This window comes from Staurois parvus, unplaced genomic scaffold, assembly GCF_062004578.1.
Source record: "Staurois parvus isolate SC_StPar_1 unplaced genomic scaffold, SC_StPar_1.0 ptg000017l, whole genome shotgun sequence".
NCBI lineage: Eukaryota > Metazoa > Chordata > Amphibia > Anura > Ranidae > Staurois > Staurois parvus.
The window spans coordinates 14,957,521-14,971,220 of record NW_028317813.1 but is presented as its reverse complement, the minus strand read 5'-3'; the positions used below and the strand labels follow the sequence as shown (position 1 = coordinate 14,971,220).

General features: G+C 42.7%; 1 protein-coding gene across 1 annotated transcript in view; it reads left to right on the top strand.

Annotated features, from left to right (window-relative positions):
- The first annotated feature begins 107 nt into the window (after positions 1–107).
- The window catches only part of SARNP (SAP domain containing ribonucleoprotein), a 98,094-nt gene continuing 84,501 nt past the window's right edge, over positions 108–13,700 (top strand). The window contains exon 1 of the mRNA XM_089680238.1: positions 108–317. Coding sequence (XP_089536364.1) covers positions 285–317 — 33 coding nt within the window. The 5' untranslated portion in view covers positions 108–284. The remainder of the gene's footprint in view (positions 318–13,700) is intronic.

Sequence of the window (13,700 nt, the reverse complement as noted above, 5' to 3'; positions counted from 1 at the left end):
CCGTACAACGTGGTTAACCAATGAAAAACACTTCCTGGTCAGGTGACCGGGACGTTGAGAAACGAGTGTTGTGTAGCGATAGGTGAGCTCTGGTTTTAGTCAATTGAGTCGTAGAGTTCTACGTGGTGGGAAAGGCGGCGGAGGCGCTGGCGGATTTTCTGGTGGTTTCGGAAACCAGAAACGTGGTGGAAACTCCCGCGCTTTGTTGTGGACGTGACGTCACGTGTGCGACGGGCCAATAGTTACGGTTGCTGGGAGTGTGGCTACGGAGGCGTGTAAGAAACATGGCGGATACTGTAGATATTCTCAAGCTGAAGGTATGGCCGAACCAACAGAAAAGCACTGAGAGGCTTTGTGTGTAGTCTGTAATGGTGAGCCTGGTGTGTGTGGGGGGAGGACGGGCGAGCTGTGCAGTGTGCCCAGTACCCGGCACACTGGTGTTCTGGAGGAGCACTGTGGTGGCTATGTGTGAGCATGCTCGCCTCTTATTAGTGTGACCTACCTCCCACTGTTATACAGACGTTGGCTCGTGCAATGTGTAGGTGATCAGCTGGTCAGGATTAGGTGTACTCTGGTGCTGGGGGAGGGGAAGGTGCTGAATACTACAATACGGAAGTGGACGTGTGGATTGTGAAGAATCAGTCCTCTTCAGGGTCTACTACTACTAAATTCAGAATAAATCTTTGCTCTCAGATTGAATAATACATAAAAAGCAACTAATACAGGAATGGATACAACCCCTCAAAGTAATATACAACAAAAGTGTTAAAGTCCATCAATTATAAAATAAATAAAGGTCTGTGCTCCAAAAAACATTTCCAATGAGTGACCCCAATTCATCAAAAGAGAAAACCCCACATTCAGTGAATGAAGAAAGGAGGCAGATGATACCTCTAAAGTCCTGGTGAAAACGATAGACATGCAAGAGCTCTTACCAGAGCATTTATATCAAAAAAGCCAACTTAACCCCAAACAAATGTCTGGTTTGTAGTGCAGAGATGATTCTGCCCTTGCCTCTGCTCCAACTCCGTGTTTCCACCTGTAAATCATGCAAGGAATAAACACTAATAGTGTAGCATGCCCAAAACGTTAACATTTAGGAACCCCTTTGCGCCAGCGCCTCCTGGCCCTTTAAGAGTTTTCCGAGGCTAGGCGGGATTTAGGGTCATGTGACTGCCGTAATTGGCAGTCACATGATCAGAAAAGGTCCCGATCACAAAAAGAGATCAGGACCTTTTTGTGGGACACCAATACATGTGCTGGGAGCGCACAGGGGACGCGCTCTCAGCATGTGTTTGTTTACAAACAATATGCAAATATGCGGCAGCTCAGTGTCAAGGCCCAGCTGCCGAGAGGCTGCATATTTGCGTATGCTCGGCATGAAGGGGTTAAGAATAAATGAATGCACTCACAGTGGTTAAAAAATACATAGCCGTCACAGAACAATCCTGGAGCTGCAGCATTCCCACTGTGTGGATGTTCCGGAGGCTGCCGTGTAGCATGGCAACGTGATGTGATGCTCCACCCTGCTACTACTACATCCCTTAGTTGTAGAACAACAAACTGGAAGGGAGGACGCCAACTACAACACCGGCTTTACTTCACTTTAAAGGTGAAGCTTAGCCAAAAACACTTTTCTTCTCTACAGCCACTTTAGTCACGCCACTTACCTGTCATGATAAATTTGTAGGATGCTGAAGTCTATAGAAATCTTCACAGGGCTGGCCTGTCCTCTTCCTGATGTGGAACACAATTGCTCCAAAGGTTAACAGCTTCTGCTCTCCTGGCTCAGCTGCACTAAAGATGATGCACCTTCTCCTCCACTAAGAACATTTCTGTTGCTGATTAAACTGCCTGTAACGTGACCTGTTAACAGAAGAGGGTCAGTCACAGGATTCTCTGCTGCCTTAAATCCAACAGTCGGCTTAAAGTGATTGTAAAAGTTCAGATTTTTTTTATAACAACCATGTTATACTTAACTGCTCTGTGCATTCCTCAGTTTCTGATTCTCCTTTAGTGAGGCCCCTGCTGAGTGTCCCCAGAGCAAGCTGCTTGCTGTGGGCATACTCCTGTTTGTGCTTGCTCCTGAGTCGTCCTGTGTATCTATGGGATACACAGAGCACCCCCCACTCCCTCCTCACTGGCTGTGATTGGCAGCAGCGGGAACCAATGTGGGAGAGACCCTGGGGAGCTTCTGCTCTCATGCACATTGCTGGATTGTGATTGGATTCAGGTGAGTAGAAGGGGGCGGGGCTGAAGTGGGAATTGCACACAAACATGTCATACTTACCTTCTCTCTCCAGTAATTTTGCATAGAGTAGCCCCGATCCTCCTCTTTCGGGTCTAACGCTTCTGGACTGCCCCCCTCCCCCCTTCACCTACTATGCTCACTCCACAGCCAGCCAGCTGTTCGTCCATCGACACAAACAGCATGGCTTGGCCCTGCTACCTCCTCACTGGTTGTGGTTAACAGAAGCCAGTGGCTCTCGCTGCTGTCTGAGCCAATGAGGAGGGAAAGAGTAGAAAGCCGCTGCTCTCTCACACAGTGCTGGATCAAGATTGGGCTCAGGTAAGCATAAGTGGGGTAGGGAGCTGCATGCAGAATTTTTTTTACCCAAAGGATAACTTCACCTTTATACAAAAAATAATAAATTCACTTTTTTTTGCAGGTAAAAGCGTGCATTTTATTTTTTGTTGCAGGAGCCTGTAAACTATTGCACCTGCAGATCTGTCAGTATATCTGCTTGCTCGTATGTGGTTTACGGGCAAGCAGATATACTAACAGGAAGACTCTGTGAACTGCTATGGCACTCCACAGCACCGAGGTAGTTCATTGAGAACTACAAGCTGACTGCTGCTAAGGCTGTCAAGACTTGTAGTTGCTCATTCCCAGAACACAGTGAATGAGTGCCAGAGCCTCACAAGGCTGCGTTTAAAAGAAAAAAAATGTGACAGCTAGTAAAGGGGAAAAAGATCCCCGCTAGCTGTCAAAGCAGGGGCCAGTGCATTCTTAACATGTTACATCCGTATTCAGGATCTAACATGTTATAGAAGGTGAACTTATCCTTAAATGCATTCTAAGGTTAAAAAAAAAAAAAAAAAAAAACCTTCTGCCTTTAGAACCACTTTTTACTGGTTACAATAAAAGAATAAGCCCCAATTCACATATATGTGAATTAGATGTCTTTTGAACCACATGACATGAACGTGCAGCCTTTTCTATGGAGCCGGTTCATATACAGTATGTGCGGACCATCCGCAGAGCCATTTCCAAAAGGGTCAGGTGTGATTTCCAGTGTCATAGGTTTTAAGAATTGCACCTAAACAGTAACAAAGACAAACTGGACGGTGCAGAAATTGCACTGTAAAAACCAGCCCACACATATGTGAACCCTGGGCTTAGGGCCAGTTTACACCATAACATTCACATTTGTGCATTTTTGACATCCCATTTATTTCAGTAGCTGCCAAATGTGCAGAAATGTGCACTAAACCGCATGGTACTGCAGTATTGTGGAACACGTGTTTCCCACACCACAAGTGATGTGGACGGGTCCTTAAAGTAGAACTAAAACGCAAACAGACAGGCTTTGTATTGTAGAAGTGACATGCAGTGTCTTCTCTGCAATAAAATACACCTACCTGCCTGCTTGCTATCTTTTACGGCAATGTAAACTGAGCCCCACATGCAGAGTTAAGCATATACTGCTGGCTCTGTCCGTGTGTGGGAATGACTGCCTCCTCCACAGTACTGACATCATCCCAAACTGGCCAATGAAGGTGGCTGAAGGCCAGCACCCAAGAGAAGATGTCAGCAAGGGACAGGATCCATTGAAAGAAAAGGAAGTAAAACTCCCTAAAGTTTTTGTAAAGGCTTAAGGTTTTTTTTTTAACCTTAATGCATTTCCTGCATTAAGGTAAAAAAAACTTTGTCAGCTTTCCCCTCTAAATACTTACCTGAGCCCGATCACGATCCAGTGCTGTGCGCTGTTACTCTCTCTCCTTCCTAGACATTTAGGCAACAGTGGAAACTATTGGCTCCTGCCACTGTCAGTCAAATCATGTAATGAGGCATCTGGGCCATGCGGTGTGTGTCAATAGATATACGCAGCCCAACTCAGGATTGAGCTCGCATGTCTGTCCCATTGCAAGCAGCTTGCTAGGGAGGCAGACACAGAAGAGGAGGAGCGGACAGCACCAGTGGGGGCCCCCAGAAGAAGAGGTTCGGTGCCGCTCTGTGCAAAACTATATTACTATAACATGTTTGTCAAAAAAAAAACCTTACAATCAGTTTAAGTTCCATTTTAAAATGAAAATGATACCTCTAATGCTGGGTATCCTCAGTCCAGATAGTTTTTAGTTGCATTCAAGGACAAGGGGCAGTCCTCTCCTTTACCCATTCCTCTTCTCCCCTTTGCTAAGGCTGGAGCAGGCAGAATTTGGTGCAACTTTGCATGACAACCAATCAGCTTCCAACTTCAGCTTGTTCTGTTAAAAGGTAAGTACACCTTTGGATCATGTTACATGTTCCACCCATTTTTATGGTGGAACGTGTAACATGTTCCCATATCTTCAGCCAAGCCTGCCACCCCCCTCTCCCTCTGACAGATAGTACGGAGAAACATTTCCCCGTACTATCTGTCATATTTGAGAACCGGGTGACCGTGCAGGCTACCGCCCATACGGCCGTGTCACTGATTCACAGTTCTGTGAATGAGTGCCTATGAGTCCTGACAGCCTTAGAGACTGTTGGCTTGTAGTTTTCAGTGAACTACCATGGCACTGTGGAGTGCCGTGGTAGTTCATTGAAGCTTCCTGTCAGTATATCTTGACGGTACATCCCGTACGGCAAGCATATCTACTGACAGATCTGCAGGAGACCTTCATGACACTAATGCTTTCCAAGTTCCTTTGGACAAAAATAATAAATGCACGTTTTTTTTTACCTGCAAAACAATGTACATTTATTATTTGTCCAAAAGGTTAACTTATCCTTTAAGTGTTGAAAAAAATGGCTGGAAGCTGATTGGCTGCCATTCACAGTTGCTCTTGATTCTGTCTGCTCCAGCCTCCGTAACTTTCCCCCAAAAGGTTTTGTAAATGGACAAGGGGCAGTTAGGGGAGAGTGGAGGACACTATCACCCCACTGTACTATCATCAGAACTCGTATTTGCAGTGGCAGAAGATCACAGTTGATCGTAATATCTAGCATAAATAAAACTACCCAGAAGCCATCAGGTCCTAGTATACCTGGCATTAGAAGTAACTAATTTGGACCCAGAAAATGTGAAAACAAATTCCTGGAGTTCCACTTTAATGTAACTTTGCAGTAAGTGCTGACTGTGCAATATGTGTGGATCCTCCCTCCTTTACTTGTGGGAAATATAGTTGAAAATTTGGGAAGAAAGTGATTTAGAAGCACCTTTCAGTTCATGCCCCCAACCATAACTGCGCTATAGGGAAAAGTAGCATGAGTAGTCACGTGAATCCTAAATACAAATGACAAAATAGTGTGTTTTGTGAACACTAATCATGACATGCATTGGTGTCAGTGTAGTGCCATCCATGAACTACACTGACATTAGTTAACACTAACACCCCGGTCATATCAAGCCCGACTTTGAAATAGTGCGACTTACAGTGAAGTCGCACGATTTCAAAGTCGGGTGAGATGCTGATTTCAGGTGTGATTTGCAAGACATCTGACACAGATTTCTATGCAAATCGCACCAAAAGTAGTACTACTTTAGAAATCAGTGCAGCTCTGACCAAGTTGGAACCGCACCAATTTGACCACTGTAATTGGTGACAATAGGGTGCTGCTTGGTATACAATTTGCAAGTCGCATGGCATGTAAATCGCACCCGATGTGACCGGGGTGTAATACCCTGTTCACATCTGGTGTTTTGGGATCTCAAGACAGAATCGCTGCAATTCTGCCTGTGATCACAAATTGCACTGCAATATAATGGCAAAACGCACCAAGTGTGTTTTGGGTGCCATTCATTTTCAATGGCACCTATTCGCGGTGCTGTTGTGCCGCAGTTTTAGAGCAATAAATCACAGCAAACCGTATCAACCAAAGCTCGTTACCCAAAAGAGGCTCCTGCTCATTTTTGGGCAACAAGCATCGTGCAATGCAGTTTGCTGTGATTTGTAGTGTAACAGTTGCACCAGAGCCGCACCACTTTTAGGTGCCATTGAAAATGAAATGGCACCTGAACATGGGTGGTGCATTTTACCACTATTGCAGTGTGGTTTGAGATCACAGGCAGAATCAAAGTGATTCTATCCTGACATCCCAAAACACCAGATGTGAATGGGGCCTGAGATCCCAAAACGCCGGATGAGAACGGGGCATGTATTGTAAAGAGATGCTGAGGCTGAGTTATGCAGACCATAGACGGTTCGTTTATCGGCCGATTTTTCGTCCCAAAAACAAAACATCGGTTGTTCTGTTGCCACCAATGATTGCGAAAATCAGCCATTTTTCACAAATTTTCCAGCATGACCGATAAAAGAAATGAGGAGGAACCGCGAAAATCAACTGATGCCATTGCCCCACTTACAGTGTGAAAATCGTCCGATTATTTTTTCAGACGAAAAATTGGCCGATAAACGAACCGTCTATGGCCTGCATTAGTTTGTGTAAAGATTTACTGTAAAGGCTAAGTACACCATTTGAATATAATTGCTATGCATTCAGGGGGCTCCGGTAGTTTAAAAAAAAATTGTGCAGTTTAACATAATTGCTGTACTTGTAAGCCATTTGCAGCACTCCCGAGGCTTGGCTAAAAAAACTCTCATTGTTAGCATTCATAGTTGTTAGTTTAGAAGGCTGAAATGACACAGGTCTGTCCAGTTCTATGTTTATTTCAGGTGGGCTGGAGAGCAGCTAGCACCACATCCCATATTGTGAATATAGAGCATCATATGAAAAGAAAAGGGTTTTTTTTAGGTGCTCAACAAATTTGACACTAATGCCCCGTACACACGATGAGAATATCTGATGAACAATCGGATGTTTTTTTTTTTTCGCCTGCTAGTCTCACATCAAAAGTGAAAAGGTTACTAAAGATACGAAAATTCTCTTATGAAAGAAAAGAATTTTGAAAGTGATGTCATGTATTGCATTGTATTTATATTGTATTTTCAGACGACTACTGTACTGATTAACCAAAAATCGTACAATCTGCTATCGTTCGAAAAAAATGTTTGCGCTTGTCCCTTCGAATATTGTCGTACGAATTGATGTGATTGGCTCTTGAAAGCTGTGTACTAATGATCCAATTATCGGACAATCGGTCCTTGTATGAAAATGTTCGTACGATTTTCTTATAATGTGTGCTGGGCATTAGTGTCAAATTTGTTGAGCACCTAAAAAAAATCCCTTTTCTTTTGATATAATGCTGGACAGGTCCATCCAGCTCAATATGTGTGTGACTTTTTTATCTAATGTTTCCCATAGTCATGTATGAGGAAGACAAGCAAGATAAAAAAAAAAAAACATTTTCTAAGTTGTTTGCACTCACCTAGTACCATTCCTGGGGGAGGGATTCCCACACTTTAACTGCTCTAACAGTAAAGAGCCCTTTTTGCAATTGGGTTAACTTCCTTTCTTCTCACCTTAAATCAGGGTGTTGTGTCCTTTTTAGGGTTCTTAGAGTAAACCGTTTATCGCAGTTTTTGTATATTCTAAGGATATCCCCTCTTAAGTGCCTCTTCAGAGTGACTAATTGTAGTTGATTTTCATAACCAAGGTCCTCTATCCCCTTATTAATTTTGTTGCCCCTTTCTTAACTCTTTTCTAATACAACAGTATCTTTCCTGAGGTTTGGTGACAAACTAAACTACATATTCCACCCTCATTGCCTAGATATCAGTTGTACTAGCAGACGTCTGGGTGACATCTATTGGTCTTCACAGACACTTGGTCAGAAGGTGTTTCCAATGGCTGGGTTCACGGGCCACAAGCTGAAGTTTCTCACTTTTCCTCCTTCCCGCTTCATGCCATCCAACCTGGCTGTGTTTCTGCACAGATTAGCCGACCTCTGCTGCCTCTGAAAATATTTTGACCCAAAATTTTCCCCCAACCTTTCATTATTCCAGGGCCAAAAGATTGCCTTCACCCCTGTAAAAGTCTTGTTCTGAGTCCAACAACTTTACATTCAACCTGGCAGGCATGTCAAAGCTTTTTAGTTTTGTGCTGCCCACCCTTTAGTTGGACTACTTTTCTACATCCCAATTATCTAATTATTGACTGTGTCCTTTAATAAAAGAAAAATAAAACCTGTTTTATGGTAAGCACAAAAAAATCCTTTTTCTTGGAGTTCATGAGCGGTAGGTCCCTATCCCTCTGTATTTGTGTTCTATTCTTATGTACTGTTTTTCTATAAAACTAACACATGCTAGAAGCTGGAAGGGATATTTTTGGCTGGCTACTCATCCTGTGTTCCTTAATCAATTCCAAGACAAATCCTGTTTGCAGCTCACTATCTCTTGGGTGTGCTTGCTGCATTAGTTTTTCTTTTTTTCAGGTTAAGAGCATTTTGACAAATGCAGAAAATTCATATTGATCTTGCCAGAAATACAGTCTCCTTGTCACTTCTTCTGTGAGCTGACCTGTAAGCATGAGCCAATCTTATTTGTGTAAACTGCTGATCCACGTAGTGGAGATGAGTAAGGGCAGAAAGGAACTGTACAGGAATAGGCAATCAAGGATCATGCTGACTTGTGATAATGTATCCAAAAATAAACAAGTATCCAATGTGTTGTCTAGATGCTAAATCACTTTAGTGACATGTTTCTCCAGACTAATGCATTGCCAAGAGGATACAGATTTTTCTCTCTAGTTGGGTACATGGGAAAGCCGTTTACTGCTCTTTTACTGCTCTTATCCTAGTAGAGAGGAACATTATTCGTGGTCCCTCTCCCCCTGCAACATGAGAAGTGTAATCTTGTTGCTAACCATCATTTGAGAGCACGGCCCCAGCTGTCCTAGATCTTCTGGACAGCTGACTCGTGTTCTAAAATGGCATGTCATGATTCATATAGACTAAATTCAATTCAATCAGGGTAAAAGGCCCCACTCACAGTTCTGCTGTGATAGACAATGCCACTATTTTTCTTCTTTAGACAGGTACTGACTGGAATTGACTAGAATGTTGTATGTTGCATTTCACATGCTGTTTCCCATTCTATGATAAAAACATTTTGTGTTAAAGTAGAACTCCGGTAAAAAGAAAAAATGTTTTTTCACCATGCAGTGGGGCTGTGCCTGCACTGCATGGATCAGCTGTTCATTTTCTCTAGGGATGAGGATAAAACTCATACACCCCTAACCCACCTATTCCCTGGAACACTGTGCTCCCTCGTGGTCCAGCGCAAAAAAGTGCATTTATTATTTTTGTTAAAAAGTTGAACTTATCCTTTAAAGGGGCCCATGCAGTGGTTACCTTGTCAAGGTGATGAGGCACTGGCAGAAAATAGAAGGCTGTCATTCCTGGGGTAACCAGCACACTGGTGCATTTTTCCACAGTACCCTCTCAGCTGACTTGGACTTTTGGTTCCCAGCATGAGTCCTGTTGTTACTGTTGACGTGCCATACTCAGTAACGACAAAGAACAGGGAATTTAGGGAGTGAGTGGCCCCAAATGCCTTTAATGGTCAGGAATGAACTTGGATGCATCGCCCCTTGCAATATATCAAATAGGGGCAGTTAGTTCCATGTGGCTTTGACTTCCTCCACTTATCTGGTCTTTCTGTTATCTCTGGAGCAACTTTCAGTTCCTTTCTGTTTGGGGGGAATTCCCATCTGCCATATGCTTGTTAGCAACACCAGCTTTTGGGAATACTTTCTGAATTGGACCTTAGTCGCAAGCAGAATCTTTACCCCTGTCTTATGTACTTATTTACAGTGGAGGCGGATGAGAATTTTCTAGGTGTAGGGGATGTAGAAGAATCCTCATCTAAGGAATCTACTACTGAGGAACTCCAGGGTCAGGTTTTATCTCAGACCCAAAAAGCCTTTGTGAATTTTCTGGAGGAGGTGGTCAGGACAAGTTTAAAGCTACCACTTCCCATGTTATATGCTTCTAAGGTTACAGAATTTGGATCCTGGTGTGCTCCACAACACCCTCAATCCTTTTGAGTTCATCCTTCATTTGAAGGATGTTTTGTATGTGGATTGGACTCATCCTGATGGGGTTATTTTCTCCAAAAGCTGTTCGCTCAGCAATACCTCTATCGAAGGTGAACTCCTTAAGAGATAGAGTATGCCTTCAGTAAATCTGATGGTTTGTTATCGCAATAAGACTCTCATGGTCCCAATGGACGAGTTCCTGGTATTTAAGGTTTTTTTAGTCAAAATCCTTTAGGCCTTTTTTAATGGCTTAGAGGCCGCCCACTGTACTTTTACTGCTGGCGAGTGTTCATTCTGCGTTGCATCACATACATGTACACGATCCAGCTTTTGCGGGTATAGGGTGCAAGCTCCGCTTGCTCCTGTGCTGTCATTCGGTACAACACAAATTGATCAGCAGGTCCCAGCCAATGATTTGTTTACTAACACAGGGCTCTGTACACTGAGTAGCGATGTGTTTTTTTTTTCTCTCTGCAAAGCGGGGAGATAAAAACAGCCTTAGCTATTAGTAAAAGCAACACCCTAGATATTAACCCCTTCCCAGCCAGTGTCAATACAGGGGCAGTGTACAATATTAGAACCAATCACTGTATTAATTTCACAATTGATGTCAATGTCAGCTGATAACTGTCCCTCCCAGTCAGCATCAGTTTGCGCCAGATTGCCCGCCTCACTGTTAGTCGCTAATCACTGCCATTACCAGTATAGTATCATAGCTGTGTAAATTCCAGCATATACCATAATTTGTACATTATTTGGTTTGTGCGGAAGTTATACCGTCTACACTTATTGGGATTTTTTTTTTTACCCAGGACATATAGCAGAACACACTTTGACCTAACTTTATAAAGAAATGCAATTTTCCATTTGATATGTTTTATAACTAGTGATGCACCGAAATGAAAATTCTGGTGCCGAAACCGAAAATTTAAAATGCACTTGGCCGAAAACCGAAATGCACAGTTTTTAAAAATGAATATATAATTTTTGGAAAAGAATACACTTTGATTAAAAAAAACTATATACCCCAATTGTTTTGTAAAATATGTAAGAGGATGTTACGGCGAGTAAATAGATACCCAACATGTCACGCTTTAAAATTGTGCACGCTCGTGGAATGGCATGAAACTGCGGTACTAAAAATCTCCATGGATGATGCTTTAAACATTTCTACAGGTTGGCAGTGTAAAGTTACAGAGGAGGTCTAGTGCCAGAATTATTGCTCTTGCTCCGTTGTTCGTGGTGATACCTCACATGTGGTTTGCACACTATTTACATATTTGGGCATGACCTACGTATGTGTTCACCACTATGTGCGAGGACGGGGGCACAAATTTATTTAATTTTTTGTTTTGTTTTGCACTGTTCCTTTAAAAAAAATGTTTAATCACTTTTATTTTTATCACAAGAAATGCATGCATCCCTTTTGATAGAAATAATTAGTGACAGGTCCTCTTTATGGACATCTCTCCTCTGCAATATAAAGCATTGATCTAGTGCTTTAAACAAAAAAGAAAAATGGCTGGAGCGGGAAGTGACCTCTCCGGTCCTCCAAGGGCATAGAGATGTGTGGTGGCCATCTTTCCTTCACTCATCTCTATGCCCAGCGCCGGGATCGATGGTTTCTCAGGGTAAGGCTGAACTACCGAGCAGCGGCCGGTGGCGGCAGTGGGAAATTGGGGTATATTATTTATTTATTTATTTTTTTAATCGGTGTATTTTTTTTCCAAAAATATATATTCGATTTTCGGCCAAGTGCATTTTGAATTTTCGCTTTCGACACCAGAATTTTCATTTCGGTGCACCACCAATAAATGTATTTCATTGGGATTTTATGTGATAGACCAACACAAAGTGGTACATAATTGTGAAGTGGAAGAAAAATGAGAAATGGTTTTCAAAATGTTTTTACAAATATCTGAAAAGTGTGGCGTACATTTGTATTCAGCTCCCTTTTATTCTGATACCCCTAACTAAAATCTAGTGGAACCAATTGCCTTCAGAAGTCACCTAATTGGTAAATTAGAGTCCACCTGTGTGTAATTTTAATCTCTGTATAAATACAGCTGTTCTGTGAAGTTCTCAGAGGTTTGTTAGAGAACATTGGTGAACAAACCGCACAATTAAGGTCAAAGAACACACCAGACTGATCAGGGCTAAAGTTGTTGAGAAGTTTAAAGCAGGGTTAGGTTATTAAACAATATCCCAAGCTTTAAACATCTCATGGAGCACTGTTCAATCCATCCATCATCTGAAAATGGGAAAGAGTATGGCACAACTGCAAACCTACCAAAACATGGCCGGCCACCTAAACTGACAGGCTGGGCAAGGAGAGCATTAATCAGAGAAGCAGCCAAGAGGCCCATGGTAACTCTGGAGGAGCTGCAGAGATCCACAGCTCAGGTGGGAGAATCTGTCTACAGGACAACTATTAGTTGTGCACTCCATAAATCTGGCCTTTGTGGAAGAGTGTCAAGAAGAAAGCCATTGTTGAAAGAAGTCCTGTTTGCAAGAAGCCATGTGGGGGACACAGAAAACGTGGAAAAAGGTGCTCTGGTCAGATGAGACCAAAATTTAATTTTTTTGGCCTAAAAGCAAAATGCTATGTGTGGCGGAAAACTAACACTGCACATTACCCTGAACACACCATCTCCACCGTGAAACGTGGTGGCAGCATCATGTGGGGATGCTTTTCTTCAGCAGGGACAGGGAAGCTGGTCAGACTTAATGGGAAGATGGATGGAGCCAAATTACAGGACAATCTTAGAAGAAAACCTGTTAGTCTGCAAAAGACAAGACCTTCCTGCAGGACAACGTCCCTAAACATACAGCCAGAGCTACAATGGAATGGTTTCAATGAAAGCATATTCATGTGTTTGAATGGCCCAGTCAAATTTCAGACCTAAATCCAATTGAGAATCTGTGGCAAGACTTGAAAATTGCTGTTCAGATGCTCTCCATCTAATCTGACAGCTTGAGCTATATTGCAAAGAAGAATGGGCAAACATATCACACTCTAGATGTGCAAAGCTGGTAGAGACATACCCAAAAAGACTTGCAGCTGTAATTGCAGTGAAAGGTGGTTCTACAAAGTATTGACTCGGGGGGGCTGAATACAAATGCACACCACACTTTTCAGATAGATATTGGTAAAACATTTTGAAAACCAGTTATCATTTTCCTTCCACTTCACAATTATGTGCCACTTTGTGTTGGTCTATCACATAAAATCCATATAAAATACATTTACGTTTTTGGTTGTAACATGGCAAACTGGAAAATTTCAAGGGGTATGAATACTTTTTCAAGGCACTACAAACTACAAGTACCGTCAGCCATTATGGCTTGTAGTTTTCAATGAACTACGAGGTCCCTGGTTCATTGTTCTTCCTGCTGCCAAGTAACCACCTACCCATATGGGCAGACAACTATCCTGAGATAGTGTTCTGCTGATCATAGGTGCAATGCTCTGCAGGCTCCTTTTAGAAGGAAAATAATAAATGCACTTTTTTTTTTGTTGTTTAACCAGTTGCCGCCTGGCCTATAGCCAGATGGCGGC